Source organism: Trematomus bernacchii, unplaced genomic scaffold (genome assembly GCF_902827165.1).
Source record: "Trematomus bernacchii unplaced genomic scaffold, fTreBer1.1, whole genome shotgun sequence".
Taxonomy (NCBI): Eukaryota; Metazoa; Chordata; class Actinopteri; order Perciformes; family Nototheniidae; genus Trematomus; species Trematomus bernacchii.
The window spans coordinates 14858178-14876612 of record NW_022987593.1 but is presented as its reverse complement, the minus strand read 5'-3'; the positions used below and the strand labels follow the sequence as shown (position 1 = coordinate 14876612).

The window sequence follows — 18435 nt, the reverse complement described above, 5'->3', positions numbered from 1 at the left end:
GCAATCGTATACGGGTATTCTGCTACCATACAATGTAACTTGCATGAATACATTGTTTTGCGCTAGCATACAGCTAGCCTCGTTAGCTACATGCAGTATATGTACGGTCACAATGTACGGTAAATCACAGTACAGTATACTGTATGAGTATTCCGTGTGTGTGAATGCAGACATTCTCCTGCTATGAGATACATGTATGCAAGGCCATCTGCTGATATTAGAGTTGATATATGGAAACTCTAGCAACTTAGTTAGCACAGTTAGCACTGTGTCAATGGCTTAGCAGTCCAACACAGTTTACACATTTAAACAGTCTTGTTTGATAAATACACAAATAACAATGCAAACTTACAGGTTGTATACCCAGATCTTCCCCTGCTCCAAACGGTCCAAACAAGCTGTGCATATCCGGCCTCAAACTGGGCAATGTTTTGGAAGCTTTCGTCTGTGAAATGCCGGTTCTTCGAACCTCTGGAGGAGGAACACGCCGCTGCTGGTGTGGCCATAGCTCTTCGGGATTGGTCCATTTCGTTCCGGGTACCGCATGACATCAGGCGGTACCCGGAAGAATCAAATGGGCAGTGACGTATCTCCAACGAGGCGTTTTGGGGAGGTATTTTCTGTGTTAGAGTTTACTCGCTACAGGGTGTACTTTGAGGGTTTTGACTCTGCACACCGTTTACATGCATAAAAACCTTCATAACACACAAGGGGACGGGTAATAACCGGAAAAGCATGACATGGGAGCTTTAAATACATGTAGTAGAATAAAAACAACAACACAGGCCTTTCACATGTGGAGTAGATAGATAGATAGTGTTACGGTTTTGTATTTATGTTTTCATTTTCCACCTTTGTTTTGAAATGTTTTCCTCCTTGTGTCTTCTCTGTTCCTCCTTCCTGTGTTTGCCTTCCTGTCGTTAGTTTCCCTGGTGTGTCTGATTGTCTGATTGTGTTCACCTGTTGCCCTTGTGTTTCTGCCTCCCTTACCCCAGCTGTGTCTTCTCTTGTGATTACCCCTCTCTGTATTTAGTCTTGTCTTCCCCTGTGTGCCTGGTCGGTTCATTGTTGGTTTTTCCTGTCTCCCTCCATGTCAGTCACGGTCAGTTTTGTTTGTATTCGCTACCTTGTGCTATTTATGTTTTTTCATGCCTTGTTTTTGTGCTCATCGGCTTTGGAATAAAGCTCGCCTTTTGTTTATAGACCTTTTTCCTTTTTGAAGTCTGCATTTGGGTCCTCCCTTTACCCTTTCCACATTACCTAACTGATACTGTAGATAGATGAAGTATAATGTAGAATAACATGTAAATAACAGTAACTCAACAGTTTAAGCTATTCTCTCAAATGTAATTGTATGCTGGAATATTATGAGTTAAGATTATGATTGTTCAGGTACTAGGAAACTAAACCAGGAAGTATAAAACGAAACCGGTGTCCACAAACATCAGCATCAGTTTCTCTCCACGTGGCCTCACGCTGCCCCCTGCTGGTCAGAGGACAGTATTACAAGTTTAAATAGTTTAAATCCATCACCTGTTTTTAATCATAATGCAGGTAACTGGGAATGTCTCAGGCTCACAGGAAAGTTGTTTACTTGTGTTTCTCTTGACTTGTGTGCTTACATATTTTGTGTCAAATCACCAGTGGTGGTGGCAGTATTTAGGTCCAGTAAAAGTAACTGTAAAATACTCTGATATAAGTAAAAGGAAAATGACAGTCCCGTAAGTGTAACTGTTATATAGATAGCTGTAGGTTATCTGTCGCCACTTTTTAATTTAATCCTAACCCCCAACCCTCCTCTGAAACAAAAGAAAAAGTGCGTATATTTAGAGTGTCTGAAAAAAAACCCAAAAAGTACGTATTTAGAGTCTGAAAAATATGCACTTTTTAGTTTTTTCAGACTCTAAATATGCACTTTTTTGTTTTGTTTTGGTATATCTAGATGCAAATTCATGCTAAATAATACACCAGTACCATACTGCAGACTCTTTTTTGTAGAGGTGTGTCATATTAAAAGCTTACCCACCAAAGAACCAGTTTGAGGTTTAAAATGTGAGGCAAATAGGTGTGTCACAAAGTACTGAGAGCTTTATCAGTGTTATTCTTTAATATAAGTTGGTCTACACTAGGGCTAATGTAGTTATCAATATTATATCATCTGAATATTAGACTAGATATAGTGTCAGATCTTTCCGAAGTATTCAAATTGCACAAGTGTCATTTCCTGGATTTAAAGGCTGCATTACAGTAAAGTGATGTAACTTTCTTAAACTACCAGACTGTTCAAACCATTTGCTTTTACTGATTATCTATCAATGTTATTGTGTAAATATTTTGTGCCCAAATAGTCAATCTACAATATCGTTAGAGATGTTGGGTGAAATATGTTGTGATGTTTTATATTCTCCATATCGCCCAGCCGTAGTCTAAACAACAGGATAAGGAAACATACATTACTGTTTTGCCATGGTAGCTATCTTGAACCTATTATGTCTTGAATGTTAACGGTTGCTCAAGCTTGGCTTAGTGCAAGTCAAAACAACATATATTACATTGTAAATAACTCAATACCACTACTCTCTTTTCCTGTAACTGTATTATAAAGACATTGTTTTTCCTTCCACACTACAGGTGTAGATATGGCTGCTACAAACTACCTGCTATCTGAAGATCAGTTCCTGTGCTCCATCTGTCTGGATGTGTTCACTGATCCAGTCTCAACATCATGTGGACACAACTTCTGCAAAACCTGCATCACTGAACACTGGGATAGAAGTGACCAGTACCAGTGTCCCATGTGTAAAGAGGCTTTTACCACAAGACAAGCGTTGAGAGTCAACACGTTGTTCTCTGAGATGGTAGCTGAGTTCAGACAGTCGGCTCAACAGAAAGCCAGCAGCAGCAGCAGCAGCAGCAGCTCAGAGCAACAAGTCTTCAAACCAGGAGAAGTTCCCTGTGACGTCTGCACTGAAACCAAACTGAAGGCCCTGAAGTCCTGCCTGGTGTGTCTGACCTCCTACTGTGAGACTCACCTGGAGCCTCACCTGACAGCTTCAAGCCTGAAAAGACATCAGCTGATCGACCCTGTGGAGAACCTGGAAGACAGGATGTGTCCGAAGCACAATAAACCTCTGGAGCTGTTCTGTAAGACCGACAAGACATTTGTTTGTATGCTCTGCCATGTTTCAGACCATAAGATTCATGAACTGGTTCCACTAAAAGAATATGACGGTAAAAAGGCAGCGCTGGGGAAGACGCAGGCTGAAACTCAGCAGATGATCCAGAAGAGACAACTGAAGATTGAGGAGATCAAACACTCAGTGGACCTCAGTAAGGAGGAAGCAGACAGAGAGGTAGCAGAAGGAGTTCAGGTCTTCACTGCTCTGAAGGAGACTGTTGAGAGAGGCCAGGCCAATCTCATCAACACGATCAAAGAGAAGCAGAAAACTACAGAAAACCAGGCGGAAGATTTCATCAAAGAGCTGGAACAGGAAATCTCTGAGCTGGAAAATAGAAGCTCTGAGGTGGAGCAGGTCACACACTCTGAAGACCACCTCCATCTTCTCCAAAGATTCATGTCCCTTAAAGTTGCTCCACCCACCAAGGACTGGACAGAGGTCAGCATCCATTCATCACATGAGGGAACTGTGGTGAGAGCTGTGGTTCAGCTGGAGAAGACTTTCAGTAAAGAGATGAAGAAGCTGATTGAAGCTGAGCTGAAGAGGGTCCAGAAGTACGCAGTGGATGTGACTCTTGATCCTGATACAGCACATCCTGAACTCATCCTGTCTAATGATGGAAAACAAGTGAGTCATGGTGATGTGATAAAGAATCTCCCAGACAACCCAGAGAGATTTTTTGATTGTGATTGTGTTTTAGGAAAGCAGAGTTTCTCTTCAGGCAGATTTTATTTTGAGGTTCAAGTTAAAGGAAAGACCGACTGGGATTTAGGAGTGGCCAGAGAGTCGATCAACAGGAAGGAAGGATTCTCACTGAGCCCAGAAGATGGTAACTGGACTATATGGTTGAGGAATGGAAATGAGTACAAAGCTCTTGATGATCCTCCAGTCCTTCTCTCTCTGAAGTCTCGTCCTCAGAAGGTGGGGGTGTTTGTGGATTATGAGGAGGGTCTGGTCTCCTTTTATGACGTAGATGCTGCAGCTCTTATCTACTCCTTCACTGGCTGCTCCTTCAATGAGAAACTCTTCCCATACTTCAGTCCCTGTACTAATGATGATGGTGAAAACTCTGCACCTCTGATCATCTCTCCTGTCAGAGTAAACTAATCACTTATCCTATATTGATTTATTTCAATCAAAACTATATAGCTTCCATCTTATTTTCTACAGAATCTGTTTACTCTGGCAAATTGATTTACACAAGTCAACATTGTAAATTGCTGCATTAATCTTTGTGGAGAATATCTATTTAAACATCTGATGAAGCAACAAACATTATGTTTTACTTCCAGAAGGAATCAGTGTTTCTGAAACCATGAAATATGTTCCCTTCAGTGTGACGAAATTGTTTTCTATTTGTTGTGCAGCCAAAAAAATGCTTACTTTTCTAATGTAACGGGGCCTTTGTTAGGTATAAGGGATATTACATGCTTTTAGTGTCTACAGAATAGAGTATTCAATTGTTATCAGCATAAAAAGTTGGACTACATTTGTAGAATAAATGCCAGCAACATGTTCTACTTTGTGTAAAAAGGTGTTTTGGTTAATTACTGGTAACTTGAATCGAAGACATCTGTGAATATGTGTTTGTAAAATAATTAAACCTGTGAAATAAACTTTTTGTTGAACGACAGACCTGAGTGAGCAGTGACTTGAGCATCCAACACTACACAGATAAGTCTGGTTTAAATGTTAAGTTGTATTTCATGATAAATTAATTTAGTTTTATATGAATCCAGCTCAGGAATGATGGACTCTGCCACTACCTATGAACACTACTATATACAGAGAGGAAGTCACTGTATTTAAATAATAAATATCTATCTTTGACAACTATAAATAGTATGAAAAATGCAGTTTAATTTAATTAAAATCTCCTGGTTTATAATTATTTGACCTCAACTCTATCGAGGGATGGGTGAAATGGCTAAAATCAACTATACCCATTATAGGTAATTTCATCCCCATAAGTATAAGGGGTTTAACAATACCAACAACTCAAGGTATGATAATATAAGGAGAACAAGTCAATGATATTTGTCAAGATTACAAAAAGAAATGAAGATCCTTCATAAATGTATGAATCTGATGCATCAGCATTTGTATTAAAATAGTTTCATAATTAACTTGAAAGGCATCCATTTTCCTTGAGTTTTATTTCTTTAAAAAAAATCCCTGATATAAAGTTCTCTGCACTTTTAAATGTATAATTAACTCACAATGTGGTCCTCTTGTGAGAAATACAATCAGTTCCCAGTTTTATTTTGTACAGATCAAACTAATGCTAAATTATGAGGGGCCGTACAGGCCGTAATTCATACTGGTCCTCTCGCGCACATACATTCTCCTTTTACATACATATATTTTCACTCTTACACACGTACATTCTCCTTTTACATACATACATTTTCACTCTTACACACATACATTCTCCTTTTACATACATACATTTTCACTCTTACACACATACATTCTCCTTTTACATACATACATTTTCACTCTCACACACGTATATATTTACACTCACATATTCATACATTCTGCTCTCATATTATCATATTTCAATGCACACATTCATACATTGTCACTCACACATTTATAAGTTTTTCACTCACACATTTTTACATTTTGTTCTCATATTCATATATTTTAATGCTCATATTTATACATTTTGCTCTCATGCACATTCATTCAATGTTTACATTTAATATTATAAATAATATATGCATGTATGAAGACAATATGTGTATGCAAGAGAAGAATGCATGTATGTGTGAGAGAAAGTATAGTGGAAACGGAAGGAGTATGGTTGAAACGGAAGGCAGGTCATTATCGCGCTGTGATTGGCTCAGAAGGTCGAGCGGGGCGGGCTCATGTTCAGAACTTCTGATTCAAATCAACATGATGGAGGGAGATGAATCCGTGTATCTACGGACCATTTGTTTTTCTTTATTAAACAAGTAAACGGAAGACTGTCTGCGAGGCGTTTTTGCTTTTAATTTGTTACCTTACTAAATGGTCTAATGGTCAGTGGAGCGAGGGGGGAGGGGGGGCCGCGAAACTCACGGAAGTGATTTCAAAACAAAAGCACTCGTTTGCTTGGAACGTTGATAATATTATAAACAAGGGGAAACAAGGTGAATTTAGCGATCACAACGAAAACGGCCAAGACACACATTGAGCCCAGAAAATGAATGTTATTAAGGGCTGTAAATATAATAAGTCTATGTCTAAAATGGACAACATTGTTAGGAGATTTAAACTATACAGCGATTCTGCACTGCGGTCACTCAGCCGTCTCTCCACTTTGTTTTTTCAAATCAACATGCTCTTCATTTTACCGCAAGTTCTTAATAAAACTGACACTGTTGGACACTGTTGGTGAAACTACTCCCACAAATACTATGAAGTACTTTTACTGTGTACTTGTTGAGTAATCCTCTGTCAATGTCCCCTCCTGAGTACAAGAATGCATGTTTCTCTACTATTTTGAATAAGCGTTAAAACACCTTTCTTCATGAGACTTATTTTTTTGGACAGAGTATTTTAAGAGGATGGTAGACATGATATCAGCACTAGTACTCCAGCAGCAGCATTTTACACCTTGGAAAGTCTTTAGAGTCTGGCCTGGATAGCTGAGGCCTGTACTACGAAGCCGGATTTTCGCTTAGCCGGCTGACTTCAGGGAAAACTCGGGCTTTCCGGTCCTACGACGCTGGTTCTCTTTTTAGCGGGCTAGATCTCCATGGTAACTTATGCTGAGCGGCTAACCTCCTCGGGAGGAGGTTAGGTTGCAGGCTAAGAGATCAACTCAGTGAAAGCACCGCCTGCTGACCAATCAGAGCTCCGTGTGCGGAGTTTAAAGCTATCAAGTCATATTACAGGATAGAGGAAATACAGAAAAACTGCCGTTGCAGGAAAGACGGCCGGCAAAAATCAACTGACTGTGTGAACGTGAAAATTAATAGAATATCCCCTCCCATCTTCAAAGCAATCTGACTATTATAACATTAGCGTTAAGAAAGCTTACTTAAATATCTGCCACGACATAAGTAACCGGATCAGAGTAACATTAAGTACAGTCCGCGGCACTGTGAGTGCAGACGTCGATGTGTCCCATTATCATTCATATCATATCACATCATAATGTATCATATATTTCCTTATCTGAGTCAGCTTCTTGAGCCGTATCTGGCCGTGCAACACTCACAGTGTCACATACTGTATGCAGAAGTATTATTTTAAGAAACACATTAAGTTGACGAAACACTCGAGTCAAATGTAATTAAAGTCAGATCCACTCGTGTCTTGGACGGGGCAGTGATAAACCTGTTAATGTACGCATTCAAACACTTTTTCTTTTACCAGCTGTATTCACCTTGCAGGTGCAGCTATGTGGCTTTTATCCTGGATAAAGTGTTTAAGTCATGGATGTTTAAAGTTTAACTTCTTCATATTTGACTAATATTAAAGTTCAGTTTTCATTCAGGAAGTATGACGCTGCGCTGTCAGTACGCTTGTCCGTGTTTGAGATTGGTCGAATGCTCCAAATACCACCCCTTTCATGTGAACGCGCACCTAACTAGATAGGACACGGCTGGCTTGAGCGATCCACTTGATAACCAGCGTCGTAGTACAGTTTAGCGAGAGCGCGTATGTTTTGGATTGGGCCAACCGCCGGCCAACCGCCGGTTTGGGTTAGCCGGTTGGCAACCGGCTAACTCAAACATATCCAGGGAAAATTTAGGAAAATCCGGCTTCGTAGTACAGAGGGTCTGTCCTTCAGCACACTCTTGTTGGCCTCTTATGAAGCTGCTGTCTTTTAAAATATGATTATTTCTCTGCTCCTAGTTAATTCCTCGCAGATTCTTCAATCAGTCCCAGTCATTGCATGTCAGTCAATAGAGCTTCGAACAATGTATAACAAGAGTATAATAAATATGTATAATATTGGTTAAAATAAGTGCTTCAACATAGTTAACTTTGCAGGAAAGTTGATTGTCAAGTCCCAAAACAAACCATGCAATATATTAAACGTTTAGTACTTTGTCAGGCTTAATATAGATACCCCCAAAGCTTTTTGCTTACATGTATTTAAAAGAAGACCTTAACCTAAAGTATTATTTCATGTTTAAATAAAGCCTAATTAGTTTGTCTGTTTTGCACATCCTCCTATTAATATCTTTGTACATCCGGCACTAAACTGTTTTATTCTAGATACCATTCACAGTATCTTCTTGATATTTTCTATTCTATATTTCTATCATTGACCTTCTACTTTCCTCCTATTTTGTATATACTCTTAATATTTAAATGTTTTCATCAAATATAACACATTCAAAAGTGCTTTACAAAAATGAAAGACATTAAGAAAAAGGCATTTTAAAACAGTCATTAAAAAGCAACACAATCTACCTGCATTGCAATAACTCTAAACGTGCAATAACGTGCTTTAACCAGTAGGAGGTTTGGGTTAAAAAGCTGTCAAGTTTACAGTGTTAACAAAATAAAATATACTGCTGTTTCTGGTTTAGTTTACGACGGATATATTTAGTTATTGTTTTGATATTTGTAACACAAAAGCGATGTAAAAAACCCACAGCAACACAGAAAAGATGGTCTTAACATGACCCAGCGGTCAAGTAGTTAATAACAAACAATAATATCAAAACAAAATATTACTACTAACTTTATTGTGAAATTAAAACAGAACGGTAAAAGAATAGTTTCCTGTCTATTCTGAAGCCCGATCTCTGTAGATAAATAAAGAACTACGACAGATGTGTAATATTTAATGCAGCCGAAACATTTATTACAATGCATTCATGTGATGACTTTCAAAGAGTAAAGCAAGCGGCCACAGCGGTGTCTGCTGATGACAGTAGCTATGGCCTGGGGGGGTCCTCCTCCAGCTCCATGAAGAGGAGTGGAAGCCAGTAGCCTACTGTTCGAGGCGTCTCACAGAAGCGGAGACACGCTACGCCCAGATAGAAAAGGAGTGCTTGGCTAGCGTATGGGCCTGTGAGAAGTTCGACAAGTATCTATGTGGCTTGGATCAGTTCAGGCTGGAGACCGACCACAAGCCATTAGTGACACTGATCAACAAACAAAGCCTAGACAACGTCCCCTTGAGATGTCAGCGTCTACTAATGAGGCTCATGAGGTACAAACCTTTAGCAGAGCATGTGCCTGGGAAGACCCTTGTTGTCGCCGATACACTGTCCCGAAGCCCACTGACACACACAAAGGAAGAGACTGACACTCAAGAAGATGTGGCATGCTCTGTAGCCACAGTGATACAGGGCATCCCAGCATCTCCAACGAGAATGGAGAATATCAGAAAGGAGACAGCAGCCGACAGTGAGCTTCAGGCTGTCATCAAGCTGATTAGGGCAGGATGGCCTGAATACAGTAGTAATGTTCCACTGAACATCAGGGACTACACCAAAGTGAAAAATGAGCTATCGGAAGCTGATGGCTTAGTCATACGAGGAAACAGGATCGTGGTTCCGGGGTCACTGAGAGCAGACATTTTGCAGAAAATACATGAGGGACACCAGGGGCTCTCAAAATGCAGAGAAAGGGCGAATGCATCAGTTTGGTGGCCGGGGCTCTCTGTAGACATTAAGAACATTGTCAACATATGCAAGAGCTGCCAGGAGCAGAAGCGGGCTCAACAAAAGGAGCCGCTTATTTCCACACCACTGCCTGATCGTCCGTGGAAAAGAATCGCTCTCGACCTCTGCGAACATAACAAGCACAACTACCTTGTGATTTCAGACTACTATTCACGGTATCTTGAAATACTACAACTACCATCTACGACAAGTGCCCTTGACTTCAGACACATCACGTATAGTCCTCACCATCCTCAAGGAAACGGTCATGCCGAAAGAGCAGTACAGACCGCTAAGAGAATCCTTCGTCAGGAAGATCCGCTGATAGCCCTTATGTGCTATAGATCCACTCCCTGTACTACCACAGGAGTCAGTCCAGCATAACTGCTAATGGGGATAAAGATCAGAACAACGCTCCCGACACTCGAGAAAAATCTACGGCCTAAATGGCCTAACAGACAGATTGTCAAACAAAAGGACACGAGTGAGAAAGCAAAACAAGCCTTTTATTACAACCGACGACATGGTGCCAGGCATCTACCAGCTCTACAGCCAGGAGACACAGTCTACACCAAGCTCGACAACGAGAAGTCCTGGAAGACACCAGCAATCGTCTCAAAAGAGTGTGTTACTCCGAGGTCTTACCTCATTAACACACAAGGAGGTGCAGTGCTGCGGCGGAACCGACTTCATCTCTGGGCAGAACCAACTTCCCGACCTGCACAGCACATCCCACTAACACCAGCAGAGAGTGCTGTGGCGATTTCCCAGCCTGTAAGCGCCAACACACCAGAGACTGTTACCCTGAAACCAAGTGAGGTGACAACCCATACAACAACACCAGGCCAGGTCTGGTCGTGTCAGTAAGCCGGCCACTAGGTTGGACTTGTAGACAGGAGTGTTTTGGGTGTTTCACAATGACCTCTGGGGGTGAATAGAAAAAAAAATACCTATGGCCTTTGGGGGGGAGAAAATGAATAGGGAAACACAGGTGGACTCTGAGTCTGCTGAATTTTGAGTTCTGTTTATTGTGAATGTTATGTACAAATGTGATATTACTGCTGCAATGTTTAGAAAAGAAAATTTGCATCTTGAATTTTATTTTGTTACAGCACTACTGAAGGTATTGGTTACCCATCTTTATTAACATAATCTGTGAAGTTAACCTGTATTCATAGGACACTTTTGGTTGGTCAGTAAGACTGAATGAACATTTGTTATCACAGTTTGACTGTTGTTTACTATTACAGGATGATGCTGTGACTAATCGGTCAAAACTCTTTACAATTATTTAAAATTAAATAACTAGGAAAAAAGGGGAGATGTCACATATGCATACAATGCATACTGAGTTAAGGCTGTTACGGCAGTGTTGCGACATGCTTTACGGCATGCGAAGGACTGCTTTACTTCAGAGTAAGTCCGCCAGTTGTCATGTTACTGCCTACTGTAATGTCTTGACTTACTGTATAATAAACCTGAGTCGTGAAACATACTCGACCCTCGATCATTCTACAATGAGTAGTGCAGATATCACTGTAAAATCAATCGACAGTAAGGAGAATAGTTACTTCCGGGTGTAAAATCCTCCGTTATCCAATGGGAATGGACGCTCACATTGCCTTTAAATGCCGCCGACATGGACCGATGCGGTGCTTCCATGAGCGTCAAATACCGCCGCCGATGGGAATACATTGCAATCAGTTGAAAGCTCTTTGCGTCCGTTTATGAAGCTGAAGGAGCCTCGGCGCGTCCCAACTGCACGCCTCGGGACCCTGACCAAGCGTCGCTCCAGGACGTTTAGGGAGTGAGAGTGTGTTGCAGTGGTATATCGGCAGCAAAACAAGTTTTAACCATAGTATATTTTGTTTAAGAAAAGTTTATACTTTGTAAAACAACAACACTTTATTGTGCAGTGGGTGGTACTGGTGTTTTGCTCATCATGCATATTAATCGTCTAAAGAGGAAATCAATCTAGTCTTCTAACAGCCTGATATCTGTCTTCTGCTCATTGCTACAGAGGAAAGGCATCTTTAAACACATCGTTCCTCCTTCATTAAGTAGTAAACAGTTTATTGATGTAATGATTCTGTATACCTCCTGTGAACATTATTTAATCTGACATGTTTTATCGTCTCACAGATGAGAGGAGCAGCTATGAGTTTAACTGCAGCAGCGAGTGGATTAGTTGTCTTCCTGCTCTCTGTGTCAGGTACTGTACATCTACACTTACATTCATCACATGAACAGAGGGGATTCTGGGAACATGTGGGACTTGTAAAAGCAGGTGGGAATAAGAGCAATTGATTTGAGTAAAATATAATCTTGCTACGAGGGATGCTACTAGAAAGAAAAATAAACGAGAATTATGAAGGAAACTTCTTCCGTGACATAAAGATTAAGAGTTTCCTTCAAAGTGTTTAGATTTCTGATAAAGGATGAAATCAAGTTAACCACCCACTCTGTGTTTTATTAAACTATTGTTCATTTAAAAAGTGTTCCACTGTGGAATTAAATGTGAAATGTGTTCATGTTATCTCCTCCAGATGCTCCAAGCTTCAAAATGTTTTGCATTGTGTTTGTGAAAAACTTTTCCTGCTTTGTGTCTCTGGACATTTGCAAATTGCCATTATATCTACCCTTTAACGTTAATAACTTTAAACACATCTCCTCCAGATGCTCCGAAGCTCCCCTCTGTGTCAGTGAGTCACTCTGCTGAGATAGAGGAGGGCAGTTCAGTGACTCTGACCTGTAGCAGTGATGCTAACCCAGCAGCTAACTACACCTGGTACAAGGAGGATGAAGACTCTCCAAAAGCTTCAGGACAGATCTTCAACATCTCTGACTTCAGAGCTGAACACAGTGGGAGTTATTCCTGTGGAGCCCAGAACAAGTTAGGACGTAGTAACTCCACCTTACATCTGAGTGTTGTGGCAGGTAAGTTCTCCACATTCACCAGACCTGATTCAGCAACCCATGAAATACTAAAACATGTCAGTCTTCAAGGAGGAACCTCCATGGTGTCAGACGTGGATGACACTGACAAAGAGATGTATCTACTAGTGAGACGTATCACATATGTATTCATGTTTCTAGGGAGTTCAACAATGATATTGAATATCATCAGGACGACTCCGGTGGTCTTGATTCTGATTCCTGTGTTCCTCGTGGGTCTGTGGATGAGGTACAACGAAAGAAATCCATCAGTTCTCCCACCATTTAAAAAAAAAATCTTCTATCAACCCTACGTTTCACTGTCATGAATTCTGTATTTGATATTATTGTACTCAATCCAGGAAGAAGAAAACTATTTCTCACCCCACCACTGAAGCACACGAACCTGAAGAGATAGAGGTGAGAGAGAGGACCTGGTTATAAATTGACTCATGGACAGAGGTGGAAGAAGTACTCAGATCTTGTACTTCAGTAAAAGTAGAAGTACCAGAGTGTAGTAATACTCTGTTAAAAGTATAAGTCCTGTATTCAAAATGTTACTCAAGTAAAAGTAAAACAGTATCAGCATCAAAATATACCAAAAGTAAAAGTAGTAAAAGTAGTCATTTTGCAGATTGGTCCATTTGGTCCACTGCAGGGTAGCTTGTGAATTTACTCTAGGTGTAACTAAAGTCTGATTTAAGAGTTGATTATATTTCACATCATTCATCCAAATCTGCAAAGTAACTAAAGGTATTAAATATATGTAGTGGAGTAAAAGTACACCATTTACCTCGCAGTGGAGCAAAAGTACAAAGCATCGACACATTTAAATACTCAAGTAAAGTACAAGTCTTTCATATTTTTGTTCATAAGTACAGTACTTGAGTAAATGTACTTTACACCACTGCTTGTAAATGCTCTGGAAAGTCAACTTGTGTTTTATAATCTAATGAAAACATGTTTGCTAAAATGTTAAAGTATAAACAGGATTGATGAATGAGGTCCATGAAGCCTTACAGTATGTTGTCTTCTCTCTTCATCAGTTGGACTCTGATCCTGTGTATGAGAACTTCAGAGTCACTGCAGCACATGGTGTGAAGTCCAGTCAGGTTAGAGCTTCCTGCATCAGATAAAACAGAACCACTCCACATTTTTATAGTCACAGTTCCAGCTGTAACTTTACACAAAGTCTTTTTGATTTTCTTCAGATGCTCACTTGATGGAAACAAAGAAGAATTACATTGAAAAATCCCTGTGGAGAGCGAGGCTGTGCAGGATGTGGACGGATCTAGTATGAGTCGGCAGCATGTACGTCTAGAAGACTGTGCTGCCGGCAGCTTGAACTGAATCATGGCGAGGTGTCAAACATGATGTATTATTAGGATCAGGTGATGGTCAGCTGCTCTATATTACTGCTTCAACTATGCATGCTTTTTTTAATTGGTAGAGTAAGTGATAACACAGAAGTCTAGCTTAAGAGTTTTTATGCAATTTTTTTTTTTTTATTTCTTCATAATAAATAACTTTTGGAAAATCCTGATCAGCGTCTTGGATTCCCTCGAAGCATCACATTGTACTCCATGTACAATTTCGATTATCGTGCATTTTAATCAAATAAGAACAGAAGCTCACTTCTAGCAACAATTTGCAAAATCTTTCATTTCTCAAGTGTTCTTGTGTTAAATTGAAATAAAAGCCAGCATTTTTGTTCAGAAAGGTTTAGATTTCAGCTTCTCTTTTTTTCTTAATCTAATTTTTACATCAAGAAATTCATTAGCTGAAGACTAAAATAAAAAATTAAAGCTGCAAGCAGTGATAAAGAAAAAAGATGGTCATATATAAAACAGGAAGTTACGTTAAGACATGTATACATTTGCAATGAAAGTAACAAAAACAATGCCATCTACATGACAAAACATTTGTTATAAAAAGTCTTAAAATCAAATACATATAAAACAGTTTAAATTGAAGTTATAATCGCAAATTAAAACTAGGAGCAGAAGTGCATTTCCACTTTACTTCCTCTACTGCAGTGTTTCTTATTGCAGGTAACAAGACTGACAACAATTATAACTTGAACTTTATATCTTCTCTCTGAAAGTAATCTGAGAATGATTGGTTTGTAAGTACAGAAAAGCATAAATAATTGTAATTCTGAAAATGTCTTGAGATCTGACAGCCTTCCTCTTCTACACTTATATATGTCATCACACAGAACGACCACTAGATGGAGACTGAGACATGTTGAGACAAAAGTTACTTCTTACTCAAAAGGCAAACAAATACATGAATCATTCATGTGAGTATAATCACTTATACAAGGACATGAAATATAAACAACCTAAGAAAAAATCTGAACAAAGAGACCCCAGCTAATCTTTGCCAGTTTCTAATTTCAAGAGTTAAAAAAAAAAAAAATCCTTTAAATAAAGTTCCCTGCACTGTTAGAATTAGTAGTAGAATTAAAAGTAGAATTAACTCACAATGTGATCCTCTTTTTATAAACACAGTTTTATTACATATATCTAGATACAAATTCATGCTAAATAACCAGTCCTGCCATAGATATGTACACATATATATACATATATATACATATATATGTATATGTATATATATGTATATGTATATATATATACATATATATATATATATATATATGTATATATATACCTTCACATCCTTTTACAGCACAGGAATAACCATCTGCAGAATCATAAGTGATTTCTGCATAAGGAGATGTGTCTTCCTTTATTTTCTGTCCATTCTTGAACCAGATGTAGGAAGTATGACCAGGTGGACGACAACTGCTGAGACACTGAAGGTGAGTATTCGGTCGGGATCTGCTCACATGTACCTGGAGATCTGAATATAGGTAGGACAAAAAAACTATTAAATATGTTCATATATACATATATACGTAGATGATATCATGCACAGTGTTTGCAATCATTTTGACTTCTAGACATGAATATCATTTCAAGTGAAAAAGTTACCTGTCACAAACAAAGTGACTCCAGGTTCACCCAAATATTTAGCTTGCTTTGTTTCGATCCTGAACTTGTACACAGCTGAGTCGCTCTCTCTCAGGGTTTTGATTCTCAGAGTGCAGGTGTTGTTTTCACAGCGATCCTCTACACGACCTGCGTACTCTGAGACTGTTTTCAGATCTACAGGTTCCTCATCTTTGTTCTCAGCACACCAGAATGTTTTTCCTACCGTGTTAACGTCTTTCCACGCAGATGAGTAAGTGTAGCTGCAGCTTATCTCCACTGTTGATCCTTTCACTGCACAGATCTCAGTAGAAGTGTAAGTCACTCCCAATTCATCCTGACTCTGAACCACTGTAACACAGAGCACAACAGAAACCACACTCAAAGTTAATGACTTAAGTTAACAATTAGTAAATAAGACACATGGCATCAAACTAAAAATGTATTTATGGGGTTGATGTAACAAGAACTAACTTCAATATCTCCAATTATCAGCAGACAATATTATAAAAACATTCCCTGAACATGAATCTATCTAACTAAAACAAAAATGAAAACAAAAATGATATCAAGTATTTATCATAGTTGAGTTTCTAAAATGTAAAAACATATATACATATGAAACACTAGAGAATAGGAGCACATTATTTTCTCCAAACACTAAACACAATTCAGAAAACCATACACACAAAGTGTAAAACCCCTCATACATCCTGCAGAATGAAGCACTGCACCCAAAACTACAGAAACACTTACCAAAACCAAACGTTTGCACCAAATGGCACAGACTTCATTTATAGTACAAGACACTTTGTCCAACCAACTACACACTGTGGTGCGCAATCTAAAGCACACTCATCTTTTATGGCGTTTTGTATGTAGTGAATTCGGCATATAAAGATTGTTCAAGTCCACAATATATGTGCAGAAACACAAATATACAGTTGTTATACTTTTATTTTTCTCAAAAACAAATTGGTGCAACATTCATGCACAACACATAGTTACAGTTGTGCAAACACAAATTATGTCTCTGCCAAATACAGTAAATGGAAAGGAAAAGTTTGAGGAAAGATAAATACAGATGCAGCTTTTTCCAGTTGCTAACACACACACATCTCACATGAAGCGTAATTATTTTAACTCACACTCAAAGAGCAAAACCTGAACTCAAATCTCCAAAACTCTAAACACATGCTCAGCTCTGCACCCAATTTGCAATTCAACGTGTAACTTTTTGCAAAACACTGCACACAGTTCTCTAAGTAAGACACAGACATCTGACATATTCACTTGTTTGCCATTCAAAATGCTTCACACATGAACCAATCAACAAATACACATGCCAAGTGACCATAAAACCTGCTTTATTGTTGACTCGTCGATCAGGATGTAAGCACTAGAAAAAGGCTTCATGTAAGAAACGTATAAAAACAACAACATATTGTTACTTCACTAATCTAGGCCTATGTGTGTTTGCTGTACGCTTGTATGGAATGTTTCTGTTGTAAAGTGTCCGAGTGTTTAGAAAAGCTACAATTATTACATTGAACATTTGGATTTACATTACCCGGCATAGAGAGAAGGAAGACAACAAATCCACTCGCTGTTAAACTCATAGCTGCTCCTCTCGTCTCCGTGTGGCTTCAGCTACAAAATAAGAAAGAAGTTGATTGATGTCCACAAGAAAAAGCTTCTACATTAAAAGAAAGGGAGTCCTCACAGACCTGAACGTCCCTCTGTGGGCTTGAAGGTAGAAAGGAGACAGAAAGCAGGTGGTTTAAAACACCACTTCCTTCCTCTTCACATTATTGCTTTACATGGTTTGTTGTTCCGCAGAGAGAGACCAGTTTGTGGTAAACAGACCACCTCTCCTCACTAACAAGAGAAGACACATCCTAATGTCTTTCTTTATTATAAAAGCAGCCAAAATTCAAGATCTAAAACCATGTTCTGTGAATAAATATCAACAATGCAAATTAAACAAACTACTAATGCAAATTAACATCACTTGGTATTATTATGAAACTGCCTGGACAGTTTCATAATGTTTACAGAAAGTCACATTACAACCATTTTTCATTGAGGTATAGCTTGGGTTTTACATTTTATAATAATAATTAAAGCCAAACTTAAACCAAACTACAACATGCAGCACAAACTGAAGGTTAGCTATCAGTATTTCTGTCCGTGAAGAGCAGGACTGTGGCTGTGCTGTGCTCACACACGTCTCTCACTCACACACTTCTCTCACTCACACACTTCACTCACTCACACACTTCACTCACACACTTCACTCACTCACACTTCACTCACTCACACACTTCACTCACTCACACACTTCACTCACTCACACACTTCACTCACTCACACACTTCACTCACACTTCACTCACACACTTCACTCACTCACACACTTCACTCACACACTTCACTCACTCACACACTTCACTCACACACTTCACTCACACACTTCACTCACTCACACACTTCACTCACACACTTCACTCACACACTTCACTCACTCACACACTTCACTCACACACTTCACTCACTCACACACTTCACTCACACACTTCACTCACACACTTCACACTCACTCACACACTTCACTCACTCACACACTTCACTCACACACTTCACTCACACACACACTTCACTCACTCACACACTTCACTCACTCACACACTCACTCACACACTTCACTCAC

At 39.3% G+C, this 18435-nt stretch overlaps 3 protein-coding genes across 3 annotated transcripts in view; all 3 read left to right on the top strand.

Moving 5' to 3' along the window:
* The window catches only part of LOC117481806 (zinc-binding protein A33-like), a 23811-nt gene extending 18999 nt beyond the window's left edge, over positions 1 to 4812 (top strand). The window contains exon 3 of the transcript XR_004555808.1: positions 4369 to 4812. The gene's annotated coding sequence lies outside the window, so the exon portion shown is untranslated. The remainder of the gene's footprint in view (positions 1 to 4368) is intronic.
* On the top strand, positions 1049 to 4812 carry LOC117481805 (E3 ubiquitin-protein ligase TRIM21-like). The gene is made up of 2 exons (XM_034129702.1): positions 1049 to 1102; positions 2632 to 4812. Exon 2 carries the CDS (start codon positions 2640 to 2642, stop codon positions 4284 to 4286), a length of 1647 nt encoding a protein of 548 aa, XP_033985593.1. The 5' UTR covers positions 1049 to 1102; positions 2632 to 2639; the 3' UTR covers positions 4287 to 4812.
* A 7125-nt stretch (positions 4813 to 11937) lies between these two features.
* Positions 11938 to 14200, top strand: LOC117481792 (B-cell receptor CD22-like). Its single transcript, XM_034129690.1, has 6 exons — positions 11938 to 12008; positions 12473 to 12733; positions 12893 to 12980; positions 13093 to 13150; positions 13777 to 13842; positions 13942 to 14200. The coding sequence occupies exons 1-6, from the start codon at positions 11939 to 11941 to the stop codon at positions 13951 to 13953; spliced, it is 555 nt and encodes a 184-aa protein (XP_033985581.1). The 5' UTR covers position 11938; the 3' UTR covers positions 13954 to 14200.
* Positions 14201 to 18435: the final 4235 nt, after the last annotated feature.